The sequence below is a fragment of the Leptinotarsa decemlineata genome, unplaced genomic scaffold (assembly GCF_025532065.1).
Source record: "Leptinotarsa decemlineata unplaced genomic scaffold, Ldec_3_MD MMD2_tig00026354_RagTag_RagTag, whole genome shotgun sequence".
NCBI classification, from domain to species: domain Eukaryota; kingdom Metazoa; phylum Arthropoda; class Insecta; order Coleoptera; family Chrysomelidae; genus Leptinotarsa; species Leptinotarsa decemlineata.
In genome coordinates this window covers 2,604,255-2,624,484 of record NW_027412702.1, presented here as the reverse complement: position 1 = coordinate 2,624,484, position 20,230 = coordinate 2,604,255, and the positions used below count along the sequence as shown (strand labels likewise).

At 36.5% G+C, this 20,230-nt stretch overlaps 1 protein-coding gene across 2 annotated transcripts in view; it reads left to right on the top strand.

Moving 5' to 3' along the window:
* Nucleotides 1-19,416, top strand: part of LOC111517960 (protein 5NUC) — a 47,528-nt gene extending 28,112 nt beyond the window's left edge. For both annotated transcript variants that reach the window (XM_074184285.1, XM_074184284.1), the window contains exons 2-3: nucleotides 16,138-16,645; nucleotides 18,378-19,416. In XM_074184285.1, the coding sequence (XP_074040386.1) occupies nucleotides 16,138-16,645; nucleotides 18,378-19,276 (1,407 nt within the window). In that variant the 3' untranslated portion in view covers nucleotides 19,277-19,416. The remainder of the gene's footprint in view (nucleotides 1-16,137; nucleotides 16,646-18,377) is intronic.
* The last annotated feature ends 814 nt before the right edge of the window (nucleotides 19,417-20,230 follow it).

Sequence of the window (20,230 nt, the reverse complement as noted above, 5' to 3'; positions counted from 1 at the left end):
CCAATATGGTTTAACCAGTATTGTTGTTTTACTTAACCATTCATTACCGAATTGTGCCACTTGTTAACCTGCAATTGATTAATGTTTGCTGACGATTTAAAATTTTACACATCTATAAACAGTTCAGATGACTGAACCACTTTGGAAAAACAGATTGATTCATCACAAGACTGGCATCTCGAAACCCGCCTCTATTTAAATATATCCAAATGCAAAATTACAACATTTGGCCAAAAGTTCAATACACTGCAATTTTCTTATCACATTGATAACATTATAAAGAAGAGAACAGATAATATCCGGAATTTAGGAGTCTATTTTGATCATCATCTGACTTTCAATTTTAGTATTTCCAATACCAATTGGAACAGCACAGAGAAGGAATTCAGCCTCGACATAGGCGTCGGCGTATTATTTTTCAGTGATAGTTTTTCAGTTACTTATTCTTACAAGCATAGCAATTGATCACCCATGAAAAAGTTATCTAACTGAATTTTTCCACCATGGGTAATTATGAAAAACTTCGAAATTTAAGGTAGTTGATTTCCGAGTCGAAAACTCTAAAATACAATGAAAACACAAATAATCACACCAAATTCTCGTCAAACATATATTTACAAAATAATAGAGGCCAACAAAATTGCTAGAAAAATCAAAATTCTTCTTCGCTATATTCGGATGAGGTGGAATCATATTCGGGTTGAATAACGATCGGATTTATGGAACTTTGCACATAATATTTGTTCTCCTCTTTAATAACGTGGGCCACACAGTTCTTCCACACATCACTATTACCTACTTCATTCACCACTCGCCTTATATTGTCAAGCACCACAGCATTCAAAGTCGGTGACTGATTACATTTCCGCAAGCTTTCTTTCAATGTGGCCCAAACCATTTCAATTGGATTGAACACACAATAGTATGGAGGCAAACGTAAGAGAATATGACCACGTGTTTCACACATCGAATCAATAATATACTTCTTTTTGAAATAACGTTGTTTTATGGTCGCCAGTAATATCTTTTTCGTTGGAATCTTTTCGGGTATTTCCATGTCATGATTTCGCATGAAATCAACAATATCTGCTTTTTTTGTGTTAATGTTTGGTATTATAGTCAATAACCGAGAATGATACGAAACGTTATTCATAACAATAACCGAGTTTGGAGGAATATTTGGGAGAAGCTGCTCACTGAACCAGGTTTCGAATAAAGTCGCAGTCATATCTTCGTGGTAATCAGCAGTCGAATCTTTTATAGTTTTGGCCGACAGAAGCAAAGCGTTAGGTACGAAACCATTTTCATTATGACCATTCGTAGCACCATCAACGTTTGCGAATTGTTTTTGTTTCATTGCATGGTCAATGACATCCCCTATTTTAATGACTCGAAGAACTGTGGAACGAGATAGTTTCGGTAACTCGCATATTCTATTCACAATAGCATTATGTGAAGTGTGACAGTTTTCCTTCTTCAAGTATCCATGAATATTTAAAATTACTCGCTGCACTTGAACATGTAAGTCCTTATTTTCAAATTCCGAATCCCTGTCGATTGACACAGATTCCTCACACGTAATATTATAATTTGTTTCAAAAGGTCTCCAGAAAGCCATATTGATGAAAGTACCCAAAAACACTAAGATTTTCACAAAAATCGGTTTAAAGGATGAGATTGAAACCTTTGGTGTAAAGTTGAAAACTCTTTCTAGAGATCAATTACCCTAACATCAAACTGATATTTTTGCACTCGACGAGCGTTTCGATAACAAGGTTAGCTTCTTCAGGAGAAGCAAATTGATACTGAATCTAAAGACAAGGGTTAGCTGTTTATATAACTAAAGTTTTTTGGTCCAATGTGGACTTTGTTCGTTAAATGATTATCCTAATTGATTTTTCGGTAATTAACTAGTGGAACCACTACCTGCAAATTTATTTGTCCGCTTTTTAATCTATTGTTGACATATTGATTTGCAGGTAGTGGTTCCACTAGTTAATTACCGAAAAATCAATTAGGATAATCATCATTTAATGATTTGCTTCTCCTGAAGATGCTAACCTTGTTAGCGAAACGCGCGTCGAGTGCAAAAATATCAGTTCGGTGTTAGGGTAATTGATCTCTAGAAAAAGTTTTCAAAAATTGGTTTGCAAAACCACTCACTACCTCACCTAACCCCACGAACACACGGTACTATTAAAGAAATATTGTGAAATGGACAAAAAATTAGTATTCAGCCAGTCCAGCTAGCCGAGCCTTTATTCCTCAACTTCATTTGATAGCACGTTTACTAACTAACTGGGCGAATAAGGGTCACAGTCAAGAAATGTTTATGACTGTACCAGGGACGCTTTGAACATAAAAGCACTGGTAGTATATATATTTCCCATTTGCCGAGCAGTGATTATGAACACCCCTCGTAGTGCTCTTATTTTTATTGCCGTTCCAATTGGGAATGGATAGACTATACCACATTAATCACATAAACTCATCTTACCGCACTTAGGGTTTTATTATAAGGAACTGTAAGAACTCTTATGATATATTAACGTTAACCTCTGTGTATTTCAGTTTGGTGAGGCCACAACTAGAATATGGATCCATAATATGGAATCCCATACCTATGTATTCAATATATATCTGTAATTGATAGAGTAAAAAAGAAATTTCTGAAATTCCTCAGTTTCAGAATCGTTGGAACGTATCCCCTCAGAAATTGTAATTACTCTGATCTGCTTTAAATTCAAATTTGTACCATAAGAGAAACGAAGGAATCGGGCATCTGGTTTATTTTTATACAGTGCATTTCTTTAATGACCCCCACTTTTATTTTTTGAACGGGTCAACTCAAAAAATTGAAATTTGGGATAATGAAATGAATGCATGAATACTTCATTTTGAAGTGAAATTTATAGATGAAACTTTCAAGGTGGCGACTGGGCGCCATCTGGGAAAAAAATTGAATGGAAAGCGGGGTCTTGTGACACATATTTTTGAATCTCCTGGCATATGCTTTACAATCCTAGAATATTATGTCAATATTTTCAACTACTACAAAATGGCGGAACTTTTAATAATTGCCTGAATACATTGACATTTAACTACAAAATATGAGGTATTAAGCTTGAAGTCAGTTCAGAAGATGCTCGAAATGGTTGCCTTAAACTTCTTGACATATGAACAGCCTATCCGATATTTCACGCCGAACATTTTCGAACACAATAACGTCAATATCTCTACAAATATTTATTATTCTCTACCGTATATCCAATATTGAAGCGTACACCTTTTGCTTCAAATAGCCGTATAAAAAAAATCAAATAAATCTGGCGAGCGAGCCATTCTGTAGGACCTCGACGGTCAATCCAACGACCGGGAAAAGTAGTATCCAAATAGTTTCTTACTTGTGTGGAGTTATGTGGTGGTGCTCCATCTTATTGGAATACAATATTCATATCGAATTCTATAGGATTCGCTTCGACGAATTCAGTGATCAGAGGGTCAACAGTAGTTTCTAGCATATTCAAATACAGTTCCCCTCTTAAATTTTGATCAATAAATAGAGGTCCTACAATATGGTTTTCCAATATTCCTGCCCAAACGTTGATATTGGGTATGTGTTTCCTGGAAAACGTGAGGGTTGGTGTCACTCCAATAACGGCGACTTTGCCGTTTAAAAAAAATGTACATTCGTCACTAAAACAAATATTGTGGAAATATGTAGGATACCTTGCAATAGTTTCTGTCATGATTTCGCAGAATACTGTTCTTCTATCAGGTTCATCTTCAGTTAATTGGTGTACCATTTAAATTTTGTATGGATGATACCTATTCCTCTTCAAAAGTCTCCACACAGTAGAAGGAGACACCCCACATACATTCGCGACGGAATGAGTAGACTGTTCAGGATTTACTACCAACTCACAAATTATTTGCACTTGCTGTTGGACGGATGACCTGGGGGCTTTTTGTTATGTACACTACCGAAAGTTGTCAATTTGGATACAAGTTCCCTCAAATATTTTCTACAGATAGGACGATTCGGAAAACGTCCATTGAAAATCCTTTCGGTCTCGTGAAAGTTACCCGTCGCACCGTAAATAAAAATCGCTTCAATGAACGAGAATTAATCATTTTAGAGATTGTTGACGTGGTATCTTTCTAGTAGTAAAAGCGAAAACTAAATGAGAATATTCTAACTGAACAATGATGTGCATTGTTGCACTGACATTTTTGTCGTTTTTATAAACAAAAAAAAACTTAACAAACCTTATCGGGTTGTTGGTATTGTCATACGGCAGATAAAAAGGAATATTTCCAGAAATATCGATATTGATGTGTTTGTTTTCACGAAATTATTAAATGTTCCGCCATTTTGTAGTAGGTGAAGATATTGACTTCATATTCTAGGATTGTGAAGTTATCGTCAGGAGCTTCAAAATGATGTGTCACAAGACACCCCTTTCCATTTAATTTTTTCCCAGATAGCGCCCAGTTGCTATCTTGAAAGTTTCATCTGTCAATTTCACTTCAAAACAAAGTATTTATGCATTAATTTCATTGTCCCAAATTTCAATTTTTTGAGTTGACCCGTTCAAAAAATAAAAAGGGGACATTAAAGAAATGCACTGTATAAGTTATTGAATGGCAAAATAGACTGTTCTGCACTATTATCAGAAATTGAAATATTTGTTTCAAGACTAGCATCTAGGCACAATAATACTTTTTTAAGCAAAAGGGCCCAAACGAACTTGATGTTGAATGTGTCGTTATGTGTCGTTATGCAAACAAGCTCTCTAATATCGATATTTTTTGTTGCAGCTTACGTGAAATTCAAAATAAATCTCATGCGACTCTATAGTCAATGAGTATAGAAACGTACACAATCTTTTATTTTATGTTTTTTTCTTCATTTAGGTTTTTCTTTTTTCGTCTTACATCAAATGGTATAAATGTTTGTATCAATCATGTATACTTTGCTCAGTAACTGGAAAACTGTTGAGCAATAAACGCTATTATTATTACATACTACGTTACTTTTTGAAGCTGGATAATGACATTTTCTATTATTTTTAAAAGCCCATAGATTGAATTTCGTCCAATCTTCAATTTAACGAAACTACAAAAGTAATTGCGTTCTACACAGCAATTACTCCTCTTCCGTTCAACAAAAAGGAAATTAATGAACTTTTTGACTATTTATTTTTGTCACTGAGCAGTAAATATATCTGTGTGCCATAAATTTTGGGGTATATTAAATGATATTTCAGACAATAATTGCTATCTGTGACGAGTCACAAAATATTTCTTCATTGTTAACTAAATCTCAGATATCGTTTAACAATAGTGATATTTTATTGGGTGTCATAATGCTTTATAAATAGATAATGAACCTTGCAAAGCAGTACATGCTGTATGACAAAAGCGAAACATCTGTCATAATTGTGAATGAAAAAATACTCATTCAAAAATCTAGTACACGTCCCATAATTCAAAAAGACTAACAAAGTGTGAGACATTATTTCATGAAAAACAGTTTTTGAATGTCTGATTTGTACCCATATAAAGAATGAGAACATTCCAAATAAAGAAGGAAAATATTGACAAATCAAATCTGTTGAGAAATTCTTGTAAAGTTCATAAATGTTTCTTTCAAGTACACAAAAACCATATGGAATTAATGGGCGAAAACACTCATTACTAATTTTACATCAGCCCTATTTCGGATGTTTTTCACTAGAATTCTTATTATTATTATTACATGTCGACTGAAACTGGAACAAATGAATCTGTACGGTCACAATGACATTTCGTAAAATCACTATTTATATTGGTTACTACCTCAGCCATACATAATGATTTTTCCGAAAGAAAGTATTTGTGAGAAAATATTTATTTTCAAAAAAACGCTTTTTTGATTTTACATCTCTTGATTGATATATGTATGTAGAATCTGAAACTTACAAAAAAGGAAGGATGATTTAAAAACATCAGTAAAAACTTTGTTTGAAAATGGTTGACAATGTTCCATGGTCGATTCCATTAGTTAGGACTTCCATTGTCCATTTCAGGTTTTTTTTGACTAATATAATTGTTATTTTCAACTTTTCATTTTGATTTTATTGATTTTTTTGGGTATTTTAAATCATATATATATATATATATATATATATATATATATATATATATATATATATATATATATATAGTATATATACACGAAACAGAATATTGAAGTACAGCTTGTCAATCCCAACGGGTCTAGATCCTTCTGGTCGGTAGCTGAAGCTGTTAATCAGAACTTTACAAAATCCACAATTCCACCACTAACACAAGCGGATGGTTCAATTGCAAGCCACAGTCGATTTTCTGGGGAAGGCGCCACCCACTATTACTACACTTGAATCCACAACGCCGGAAATTACTTTTCGGCAGTGTCTAGTCTGGCGAATTTTGAAATAGCTCAATATCAATAAGGCGTCTGGTTCTGATGAAGTGCCCGTCATCGTACTTAAAAAGTGCGCAAATGAACTCGCACCAGTATTTTGCAGACTATTCAACCTGTCTTACAAGAAAGGAGTTTTTCCTTCTTGTTGGAAGATTGCTCGCTTTTCAAAAGGGGCAAAATAACTCTTCCAAATAATTATGGACCAGTCGCTTTGGTATCAATGATATCGAAAATCATGAACAAAGCCGTAAACCATCATATTCTCAAATATTTGAAAGGCCTGAACATCTTAAGCGGTAATCAACATGACTTTCGGAAACAAAGATCAACAGGCGACCTTCTATCCTATGTCACCCATATTTGGAATAACGCAATCGAGAAACATGGACAGTCGAGATCTGTTGTGCCTGATATTTCTAAGGCCTTTGACCGTGTGTGGCATGAGGGTTTGCTGGCCAAACTTCGATGCTATGGCTTGTCGAATCATTTTTGTGTGTGGCTCTTCAGCTTCCTAAAAGAACGTTTCCTGCAAGTGGCCGTCGATGGATATCTCTTGAATACTTTCACCATCAACTGGTCATACCCAAGGATCCATATTGTCTGCAACCCTTTTTTATTTCATCAACGACTTATTGGAAAAAAATAATAACCCAATATAATGATTTGCTGACGACAGCACACTTGTCTCATCATTACATTTGGCCTCCAGGAATCGGCTGTGAATGCACATCTTCACCGGCAGCAGGAGGTTCAATATCTTAATAAGGATCTAGAAGTAATTTAAAATTGGGGTGAAAGTAACCAGGTTCAATTCAATGCCACAAAAACCCAGGCATCGGTTTTCTCCAAAAAGATAAATGTTTCCGAACTGGATATAATAATGTCAGGTCAGACAATTCCGCTTTCTGCTTCGAGAAGTTTGTTAGGGGTTAAAATGGACACCAATATGTCTTGGCACAATCATGTCGCTGGAATTGCAAAGGCTGCTTCTCAAAAGCTTGGAACACTGTTCCGAACCAGAAAACTGCAGACACCTCAGCAACTTTTGATGGTTTATAAAGCTCAGATCAGCTCTTCTTTGGGGTATTGTTCTCATGTATGGAGCTCTACATCCAAACATACCCTGAAGTTGCTGGATTCCATCCAGAAAAGAGCTATTCGCCTGATTGGAGACACGGACATCACGTGCAACTTTAATGGCCTGGAACATCGAAGAAAGGTTGGAGATTTGTCTCTCTTCTGTATATAACTTCACGGAAGGTGTTCAAGTGACTTGGCACATTTGATTCCACCAAGAGCGATACATATCAGAAATACGCGACGGACTGTGGCTGCTCATCGTTTTGAGGTTCAACTCAGAACACCTCGAACTTCACTGTTTAAGAACTGTTTCAAATGGAGAATGGCGTTTACATGTAATGATCTTTCTGAGAACGTTTTTCCAAATGAAGTCGATCTCCAGCAATACAAATCCAATGTGAATCACTACTTTCCCACAGTCATCTCTCTAAGAACGCTTAAGGATTTTCCTGAAGTACTTGTGTTTCGCCCTTGAAAAAAAATAAGAGACTTTCTGAATTCCGCTATGGCCTCGCCCACCAGATGTGCGTTCGTTGAAAGACTATGAGACCGAGAGAGAGTAAAAGAGAGAATTCTCAAGTCCTTTCCTAGATTCGACAAGCTGTACACAAAAACCATTCTTTTGATGGAAAACGTCATTTATGGGAGTAGTAGAAAGCTGAAAAAATTGAACTCTGCCAAAAATACATATTTCTATCAGTTTACACCACGAATTACTCCATAGGTCCTTCCACAACAGAATGTTTTATAGATTGACGAACGAGGTCAGTTTCTTCAAACATCGTTAATCAGCGTAATATTATCAAATTGATATACATGGTCATAATTCATCGAAAATATCTAGATTATTTTTATTGGCCTTCTTTGGGCATAATTTTTTAGCTTTTTAGAAAAAATTCTAAATACGACAAGTTGCTGATGAATAAAACAAAAAATGACTTCCATTCAATATCTAAATTGAGATGTACTCGAAATGTGCATTCATTTTCTGTGATAATAATTATATAATTTCCAGAATGAATTTTATATAAGTTCCGTCCTAAGTTGAACTAGTACATAAACTATTCTATAATGTATTTTATATAACAGTAGATAAATATAAAACTTAATTAGATAAATAATGGTTCAGGTAAACCAAGTAGATTTTGAAAAAAACACTTATAATACAATAATTCTCCATGAATATAGTGATTACTGATCTTGTTTGAGTCTAGATTAGTTTCCTGCGAGTACGAATAAAATCAATAATTATATTTTGATGGATGTAGCCTTTACTACGTGGTAGGAAATCATAATGAAAAAAAGAGAAATGAAACTTTCTATGTTTTTTACCTCTTTTATTTATATCTAACGTTACTGCAGTTTTGTTCTATACGGATATTTTCAAACTCATACAATAAAATACAATAAAGTTTATCGTATAAATTTGAAAATGTCCGTATAGGACGAAACTACAGTAACCTTAGTTACAACTAAAAGTGGTAAAAAACAGAAAGTTTCATTTCTCTTTTCTTCATTAATTATATTTTATTCCAAAACTGACAATTATGCATAAGAATTGTGAAGTTACTGTATAGGACGATTTTGTACAAGTCTTGTAATGAGACTTGTACCGAATTGAAAATACGAGCAATTATAATACTCCAAATTTATTTGAAAGCAAGTGTTCGCTACAATGGTTGTTCAAGAACTGCTTAAAAACCACTATACGAGTACAAAAATGTAAGCTTTTACAAAACAAGGCTATGCCTTAGACCATTCCTAAATTATAAATGGGCATTTGGCAAAACCCACTACCTGAATAGAAAATGCATTGGTAAGGTTTTATGTCTTATGGGTAGAAGGTCCAGACCGTATACCTTCAAGAAAAAGATTGAAATTTTTCAATAATTAAAAAGTTTTTCTTATCAATTGAATATACTTTACAACAAGGTATCAAAAAGAATAATAAAAAGAGATATTGTCAAATATTTACTGTTAGTTAATGGACTGACACCTATCAGAAAACAACCATTCCCTTGGCTAATATCACGTAGGTCTTTCACGTATAGTCAGTGGGCATACTTGAAGACTGGCTATAAATCAAATCATCTAAAAGAACAATTCGTTCAGGCCAGTCTCAACACCCTACACAGTAGGTTAATGGACTGACACCTATCAGAAAACAACTACTCCCCTGGCTAATACCACGAAGGGCGTTGGATTATATCCGACAGGTGTCAGTGCAGGATTCTTCACTGAAGTTATTCCTGCATATGCTGTTGGCGATACAACTGCCGCAATAGATTTTCAATTATTGGAACACACTTGCAGACCGGTTTCGGGCTGTTTGGCCACTCGTCAGTGCAAGGTAGTGTATATCATCAACATAAAGTCGATGATTTCCGATAATTGAAAATCAAATTCCGTCAGAGTATCATTCCTCGAACTAAGCTGAAGACTACAACAAACAACAGGTTTGTCGTCGCTCCATCTGCCTGTGAACGAGGTAACCAACTGCATATCCAAATTTGCCCAATTCCTCGTAAAAGGAAAGAAATCTTTCACGTATAGTCAGTGGGCATACTTGAAGACTGGCTATAAATCAAATCATCTAAAAGAACAATTCATTAACCTACTGTGTAGGGTGTTGAGACTGGCCTGAACGAATTGTTCTTTTAGATGATTTGATTTATAGCCAGTCTTCAAGTATGCCCACTGACTATACGTGAAAGATTTCTTTCCTTTTACGAGGAATTGGGCAAATTTGGATATGCAGTTGGTTACCTCGTTCACAGGCAGATGGAGCGACGACAAACCTGTTGTTTGTTGTAGTCTTCAGCTTAGTTCGAGGAATGATACTCTGACGGAATTTGATTTTCAATTATCGGAAATCATCGACTTTATGTTGATGATATACACTACCTTGCACTGACGAGTGGCCAAACAGCCCGAAACCGGTCTGCAAGTGTGTTCCAATAATTGAAAATCTATTGCGGCAGTTGTATCGCCAACAGCATATGCAGGAATAACTTCAGTGAAGAATCCTGCACTGACACCTGTCGGATATAATCCAACGCCCTTCGTGGTATTAGCCAGGGGAGTAGTTGTTTTCTGATAGGTGTCAGTCCATTAACCTACTGTGTAGGGTGTTGAGACTGGCCTGAACGAATTGTTCTTTTAGATGATTTGATTTATAGCCAGTCTTCAAGTATGCCCACTGACTATACGTGAAAGATTTCTTTCCTTTTACGAGGAATTGGGCAAATTTGGATATGCAGTTGGTTACCTCGTTCACAGGCAGATGGAGCGACGACAAACCTGTTGTTTGTTGTAGTCTTCAGCTTAGTTCGAGGAATGATACTCTGACGGAATTTGATTTTCAATTATCGGAAATCATCGACTTTATGTTGATGATATACACTACCTTGCACTGACGAGTGGCCAAACAGCCCGAAACCGGTCTGCAAGTGTGTTCCAATAATTGAAAATCTATTGCGGCAGTTGTATCGCCAACAGCATATGCAGGAATAACTTCAGTGAAGAATCCTGCACTGACACCTGTCGGATATAATCCAACGCCCTTCGTGGTATTAGCCAGGGGAGTAGTTGTTTTCTGATAGGTGTCAGTCCATTAACCTACTGTGTAGGGTGTTGAGACTGGCCTGAACGAATTGTTCTTTTAGATGATTTGATTTATAGCCAGTCTTCAAGTATGCCCACTGACTATACGTGAAAGATTTCTTTCCTTTTACGAGGAATTGGGCAAATTTGGATATGCAGTTGGTTACCTCGTTCACAGGCAGATGGAGCGACGACAAACCTGTTGTTTGTTGTAGTCTTCAGCTTAGTTCGAGGAATGATACTCTGACGGAATTTGATTTTCAATTATCGGAAATCATCGACTTTATGTTGATGATATACACTACCTTGCACTGACGAGTGGCCAAACAGCCCGAAACCGGTCTGCAAGTGTGTTCCAATAATTGAAAATCTATTGCGGCAGTTGTATCGCCAACAGCATATGCAGGAATAACTTCAGTGAAGAATCCTGCACTGACACCTGTCGGATATAATCCAACGCCCTTCGTGGTATTAGCCAGGGGAGTAGTTGTTTTCTAATAGGTGTCAGTCCATTAACCTACTGTGTAGGGTGTTGAGACTGGCCTGAACGAATTGTTCTTTTAGATGATTTGATTTATAGCCAGTCTTCAAGTATGCCCACTGACTATACGTGAAAGATTTCTTTCCTTTTACGAGGAATTGGGCAAATTTGGATATGCAGTTGGTTACCTCGTTCACAGGCAGATGGAGCGACGACAAACCTGTTGTTTGTTGTAGTCTTCAGCTTAGTTCGAGGAATGATACTCTGACGGAATTTGATTTTCAATTATCGGAAATCATCGACTTTATGTTGATGATATACACTACCTTGCACTGACGAGTGGCCAAACAGCCCGAAACCGGTCTGCAAGTGTGTTCCAATAATTGAAAATCTATTGCGGCAGTTGCAGCATATGCAGGAATAACTTCAGTGAAGAATCCTGCACTGACACCTGTCGGATATAATCCAACGCCCTTCGTGGTATTAGCCAGGGGAGTAGTTGTTTTCTGATAGGTGTCAGTCCATTAACCTACTGTGTAGGGTGTTGAGACTGGCCTGAACGAATTGTTCTTTTAGATGATTTGATTTATAGCCAGTCTTCAAGTATGCCCACTGACTATACGTGAAAGATTTCTTTCCTTTTACGAGGAATTGGGCAAATTTGGATATGCAGTTGGTTACCTCGTTCACAGGCAGATGGAGCGACGACAAACCTGTTGTTTGTTGTAGTCTTCAGCTTAGTTCGAGGAATGATACTCTGACGGAATTTGATTTTCAATTATCGGAAATCATCGACTTTATGTTGATGATATACACTACCTTGCACTGACGAGTGGCCAAACAGCCCGAAACCGGTCTGCAAGTGTGTTCCAATAATTGAAAATCTATTGCGGCAGTTGTATCGCCAACAGCATATGCAGGAATAACTTCAGTGAAGAATCCTGCACTGACACCTGTCGGATATAATCCAACGCCCTTCGTGGTATTAGCCAGGGGAGTAGTTGTTTTCTGATAGGTGTCAGTCCATTAACCTACTGTGTAGGGTGTTGAGACTGGCCTGAACGAATTGTTCTTTTAGATGATTTGATTTATAGCCAGTCTTCAAGTATGCCCACTGACTATACGTGAAAGATTTCTTTCCTTTTACGAGGAATTGGGCAAATTTGGATATGCAGTTGGTTACCTCGTTCACAGGCAGATGGAGCGACGACAAACCTGTTGTTTGTTGTAGTCTTCAGCTTAGTTCGAGGAATGATACTCTGACGGAATTTGATTTTCAATTATCGGAAATCATCGACTTTATGTTGATGATATACACTACCTTGCACTGACGAGTGGCCAAACAGCCCGAAACCGGTCTGCAAGTGTGTTCCAATAATTGAAAATCTATTGCGGCAGTTGTATCGCCAACAGCATATGCAGGAATAACTTCAGTGAAGAATCCTGCACTGACACCTGTCGGATATAATCCAACGCCCTTCGTGGTATTAGCCAGGGGAGTAGTTGTTTTCTGATAGGTGTCAGTCCATTAACCTACTGTGTAGGGTGTTGAGACTGGCCTGAACGAATTGTTCTTTTAGATGATTTGATTTATAGCCAGTCTTCAAGTATGCCCACTGACTATACGTGAAAGATTTCTTTCCTTTTACGAGGAATTGGGCAAATTTGGATATGCAGTTGGTTACCTCGTTCACAGGCAGATGGAGCGACGACAAACCTGTTGTTTGTTGTAGTCTTCAGCTTACTTCGAGGAATGATACTCTGACGGAATTTGATTTTCAATTATCGGAAATCATCGACTTTATGTTGATGATATACACTACCTTGCACTGACGAGTGGCCAAACAGCCCGAAACCGGTCTGCAAGTGTGTTCCAATAATTGAAAATCTATTGCGGCAGTTGTATCGCCAACAGCATATGCAGGAATAACTTCAGTGAAGAATCCTGCACTGACACCTGTCGGATATAATCCAACGCCCTTCGTGGTATTAGCCAGGGGAGTAGTTGTTTTCTAATAGGTGTCAGTCCATTAACCTACTGTGTAGGGTGTTGAGACTGGCCTGAACGAATTGTTCTTTTAGATGATTTGATTTATAGCCAGTCTTCAAGTATGCCCACTGACTATACGTGAAAGATTTCTTTCCTTTTACGAGGAATTGGGCAAATTTGGATATGCAGTTGGTTACCTCGTTCACAGGCAGATGGAGCGACGACAAACCTGTTGTTTGTTGTAGTCTTCAGCTTAGTTCGAGGAATGATACTCTGACGGAATTTGATTTTCAATTATCGGAAATCATCGACTTTATGTTGATGATATACACTACCTTGCACTGACGAGTGGCCAAACAGCCCGAAACCGGTCTGCAAGTGTGTTCCAATAATTGAAAATCTATTGCGGCAGTTGTATCGCCAACAGCATATGCAGGAATAACTTCAGTGAAGAATCCTGCACTGACACCTGTCGGATATAATCCAACGCCCTTCGTGGTATTAGCCAGGGGAGTAGTTGTTTTCTGATAGGTGTCAGTCCATTAACCTACTGTGTAGGGTGTTGAGACTGGCCTGAACGAATTGTTCTTTTAGATGATTTGATCACGTAGGTCGTTGGATTATATCCAAAAATTTGTTCAGCCCAGTCTCGACTTACCTATACTGCAGGTTAATGGACTGACACATCAGAAAACAACTATTCCCCTGGATGATTCCACGAAGGGCACACTTGCAGACCGGTTTCGGGCTATTTGGCTTCTCGTCAGTGTATCAACTCAAAGTTGATGATATTCCATAAATAAAAATCGAATTTCTGCCAGAGTACCATTACTTTAACCGAGCTCAATTACTGGAATGATCGCCAACAGCATATGCAGAAACTTTTTCTATGAAGAAACCTGCACCCTTCGTGGTATTAGCCAGGGAAATAATTGTTTTCTGATAGGTGTCAGTCCATTAACCTGCAGTGTAGGTAAGTCAAGACTGGCCTGAACAAATTGTTCTTTTAGTTAATTCATTGTTGAACGTTTAGTAAAATGAATATTTGCGTTCATTGGAGTTCCAAAGATTTCAGCTGGTTCAATTTTTGTCCTTCATTCCTATGAGTAGATTCTTTTGAATACATTTTTTGTGGAGGAGTCAAAGTTTCTTATTGTTTTTTGTTTGCATAATCTTCCACAATCTGAAAAAAATAAACTAAGTCCTTTATTACTCTTCAGCAGATTATCTATCGATTTAGCTTTGTTTATTTTTCAGATTGTGGAAGATTATACACTCAAAAAACATTGAGGAAAGTATTGAGCATCGTCTATGAATCAAAAAGTATTATCTCAGTATAATTTTTTATTGTTGCTGTCAGCGTCGTGTGGAATTTGCACTGATTTTTTTTAAAGAAGAGTGATACACCTTTTTGGAATCTTCATCTCTTTCTGAGTGAATCTGATTTCCTTATTTTCTATCTGGCGGTTCAAATGGTAAAATTATGTAAATAAAGTAATCTAAATATAGAGGAGTAAAGAGCCAAAAACCTCTTTTATCAAAAAATGTCTATCCAAAATTATTTTAAAATGCCAAAAACAATTTCCCGGAACACATACAGTATACTATATACTAAAGTCAGTTATTTAACACCCACTCATCCATCTCTGTTTCTCCGTACTGGTAAGTTCTAGAGGGCTCGCAATTCTTCTTCGAGAATTCCCTCCGTAATGGAAAGATACGAGGGAGTGAAGCCAGAAACTGTTGAGATTCAATGAAAAGTTCTGGAGAACAAAGATACGTGAAATACTTGTGATGCACTGTTTGTAACCTTTGGTGTAATGAATATTACTGGCGTTTTTTCCCAACACCAAACCGTTATTTTAACACCTCGGCCCGTGTTTCGATCTCCAAGTAATTATCTTCAAGAGGAAGATCAAAACTCTTCCTCTTCCTGATTTCAAAACCATTACCTCAATTTCTGGTGCTCTAAGAATATTGTACTTCTTTCGATGATTAGCTGCTTCAAAAAGTCCTTCCTCTATGAACGTTTGAAAATGTTTGTTTCGTGCATTCAGAATATTTCTATTGAAAAGCGTTCTTCATGACGCCGCTTGGCTCACAGCGAGTTACAATCAGTAGCCTATTGATGTAATAAATACCTGGCATACCCAGAATCCATATAACAGAAAATGGGCAGTGGTTACATCAAGAGGCAAGTAAGAAAAATAGTTCATTCAGTAGAAGATGGTTTTCGATGTATATTATCATTCATAAAAATAACTAGAGTCGTACCTGAATTTCAACAAAAAAAATTGTTCTCCAAAACTTCAAAACCCTGTAGTTCCAAAATTTAGACCTTCGAAGTATGTTTTTCAAAATATACCGAAAAATATCCTTCTTGAATATTTTATCAAGAAATAACTTGCAAATCACGTACCAAGTTTAGCCCTCTCAATTGGGGTGTGTCCACTGATGTAACTGACCCTCCTGTAACATTTTTATTTCGCGAATGGCCCATTCAAGTTTTCTTCATTGTTTTTTTTTTCATTTCAGGCACTTGGAAATCACGAATTCGATGGTGGTGTTGCTGGGCTAGTACCTTTTGTCAATGCTCTAAACAGCCCTATAGTATCCTCAAACTTGGATTTCTCTGATGAACCTACTCTTTCTAGAGTACAAAAATCCGTGGTGCTTGAGGTAGCAGGAAGAAAAATAGGAATCGTAGGCCACCTAACTCAAGAGACCAAAATAATTTCCTCTCCCGAAAAGACAATATTTCTGGACGAGATCGAGTCTGTTAAGAACGAGAGTGAGAGACTGGATAGTTTAGGAATAAAAATAATTATAGTTCTTGGGCACTCCGGATATTTGAAGGATCAGGAAATCGCAGAGCAGGTACCACTTGTGGACGTAGTTATTGGCGGGCATACCAACACTTTTCTTTGGAACGGACCACAGCCTGATTTGGAGCCTATTGATGGTCCTTACCCAAAAGTTGTGACACAAAAGTCTGGCAAGAAAGTTCCTGTCGTTCAGGCCTATGCCTATACGAAATATTTAGGTAATGTTTTAATCTTAACTAAAACTAGCATACAACACATCTATTCCCATTATGATTCTAAAATAATTAGAAATTGAAATTTTTCATAGTATCAAAATCAACATTTCTAGATGAATGTCGGAATTACTATTTTTAAAGTTTGAATGGCTCAGTAAACCAAGAAAAATACAAACCAATTTTACTCACAAAATAATAATAATGAAAACACTGTAATCCTTCATTTTATCCATTTTTTGTGAATTTAGTACATCAATACATACAAATTAAATTTTCCTGGCGTGTCTGTCTGTCTGATAGTATGAACACGATACACTCAAAAAACTACTGAAATAATTTCCATACAGTTTTCACCAATGAACCGAGTTTGGCCACTCATATGATTTGGTGTCTTCACAGAATTTTGTTTAAATTTTTATCCTTATAGTTAATTTTCATCATATTGTGCAGATTCCATAGGCTAAACAAATAAATAAATATAATGTGTAATTGAAAAGCCATTTCTCCTTATCAAATGAAGCCATCCGCCCCGGTTCCGCACGGGTGCAATGCCGATACTAAATATAAATTCAGCCACCGTAAATTGAAGGTCATGGAGAAACAATGATGAAAAGGTAACTTTATTTTATGAACGCGCATTTCTTCCTCGCGGCTGGCTTCCCGCCAGTTGGAATATTTGAAAATACTTCAGAAAATGATGTCTTTCAATTGGTTCATATATAATATATGGAATAATTTCAATATTGGCAAAAAGTGCCTAACAGTCTTTTTAGATTTGACGAAAGCCTTTGACACTGTCAATCATCATATTTCACTGAGGCGTTTAGAAATCATTGGAGTAAGAGGAATCACCCTTTACCTTTTTGAAAATTACTTATCTGGAAAAAATCAGATTGTTAAAATCAACAATATTTATAGTGATCCACTACCTATAGTGGATCACTATAAATATTCATTAGAGCAATCTCCAATAAATACAAATTCAAGTCAAAACTGAAAGAACATGTGAATCAAAATTATTATATATTGAAATCTGTCTATGAACTGGAATCCTAATCGAAGTTCTGTCTAGGCCATCGATATAAACTACATCCTATTGTAGGCAATATCTTGAATTAGTTGAACAATCCAACGTCACCTTCTCTTCGACTATTACTCTCTCTTTCCACCAGTTTTCTTTCCTTCCAACAATTTGTATCATTTGTATTTACATTGTCAGTATGAGTGTTTGCTTTATTATGCAACAATGATACCTCATATTATATGTATGTGTTTATGTATGTATATGTGTATATGTATGTATATGTGTTCATATATAATCAACGTTTAAGTTGTTTATAGGTTGATACTACAACTCAAGTTCTGCTTAGGTAGCTCAGCCTTCAAAATTGTTTATTTATCATTCAATGTTATATCATTATCAAAATATGTAATTACCTGAATAAATTTATCTTATCTATCTATCCATTGCACATCTATAATATAAAACGAACCTACATACAAAAATTCAGCCTCTAAAAGTATAGCGCTACGAAGAAACAGTGATGAATATGTAATTTTTATATGTAAACGCACCCCCCTTTCATCCCCAGTGAGGCGCCCCGAAAAAACAGTGGTGAAAAGGTAATTTTCATATGTAAACTTGTATCCCTAAGGGGCTCCCCAGTTGGAATATTCAAAAATCCTTTCTTATTGCATATCTACAACATAAAACAAACCACTTTCATAATTTCAGGTCGCCTCAACTTGACATTTGATGACGGTGGATCCCTCATAAACTTTTCCGGCCAACCTGAGCTTCTGGACAGTTCAGTTCCGCAGGACGAAGATGTACTTCAGCTTCTCGAAACGTACAGACCGCAAGTGAACGAAATAAATACAGTAATCGTTGGATCATCTAAAGTTACATTAGATGGAAGTGATAGAAGTTGCCGTGTTCGCGAATGCAATTTTGGAAACCTCCTAGCTGATGCATTAGTTCTGTATAAGGCTTCGATATCACCTGAGATATGGACTGAAGCTCCCATCGGACTGATAAATGGTGGTGGCATAAGGACTACCATAGAACCCAGTAGCGACTCTCAAGACATTACTAGAGGGGAGTTGCTAGCGGCTATACCATTCGATAATCAAGTAGTTACTTTCAAAATGAACGGTTCTGACTTGATCAGAACTCTGGAGATTGGCGCAAGGAGTAACGGGGAAACTTCTGGTGGAGAATTTCTCCAAGTTTCAGGTTTGAAAGTGGTGTATGACATGAATAGACCCTCGTTCTCAAGAGTGGTTTCTGTAAAAGTGAGATGTGGAGTTTGCGATATCCCTACATACGAAGACATAGTTCCGTCTAAAACGTATACCATCATTTCAATCAGCTTCCTAACTGGGGGAGGAGACGGTCATTACATTCTCAAAAATGCAGCCGAAGCTGCTAAAACGATAGAAGATTTGAATGACATCGATACTGTGGTTTGGTACTTTCAACATTACAGTCCAGTCTACCCTGAAGTTCAAGGAAGAATAACTTTCATCAACAAAAATGTTGATGACATCAAAGATGATTCCTCTGTGACTCGCACCAGCAAATGGGTTTTGACAACCGTACTTATGATTTTGGTTAGCATAACATGGTTATAAGTTTTTCCCAAGTAATCTGTTATTGGATCATCATTTCATCACAATCCATTCAGTATTTTCCTGATAGTACATTTAAAATGTATTCATTTATGTGAATAAAAAGTATAAAAAAGAAGCAAATGTTTCAAATAAGAAATTCATAGGTATTTTTCTCACACTGCCACACGACATCTTCTCCTTCACTGAATTATCCAGTATGAAATTAAAATTTTATTATATACATAATAGTAAATCATTAAACGAGCGAGAAACGTGGCATTACTTATGAGAATAAATTTTGTAGACGCGTCTGAAATCAAGCGTCATAAATGATTTTTCTCGAGTCGAGTATTATACATTTTCTATTACTTTTGATAGGAATATTTCAAGTCAGGATTCCTTTGTGGAACATATTTCATAACAAGATGCAACCAAAATTATCTCCTATTTCGTTATTTTATTTCAATTTGAATTGTGAGTGATTAAAAAAACTTGGAAGAAAGGACCACTGACTCAAGAGTTCTAACATCTCCTTCAAAAAGCTGCTCACAAATTATTATAAAATTAAGATTTTTGAGTTGCAAATACTCTCATTTTGTTATTACGTGACGAACTTTTGAAGAAAGTCGATGTTTTCGCCACATTACTTTCTGGTGGGGTACACTTGTCTACACCTTAGACAAGGAAAGATATATGGACTCGTAACAACCAACAGCATGCTGAGGCAAATCTGCACCAAACGCTAAACGCCAGTGGCGTATCTATGAGAAGGGTTCAAGACATAATCCTTCCATAATCTATATATCAAAGCAGTATGGACTGAATTATTTTATCGCCTCATCATATGGAGTCTTGAGTTAAAGTAATAAATAAATAAAAGACTTCCGGTGTATTGTTATAGGTATTTCACCTATAAACGATGAGATTGGAACCTTTGGTGTAAAAGTTGAAACTACTTCTAGATATTAATTACCC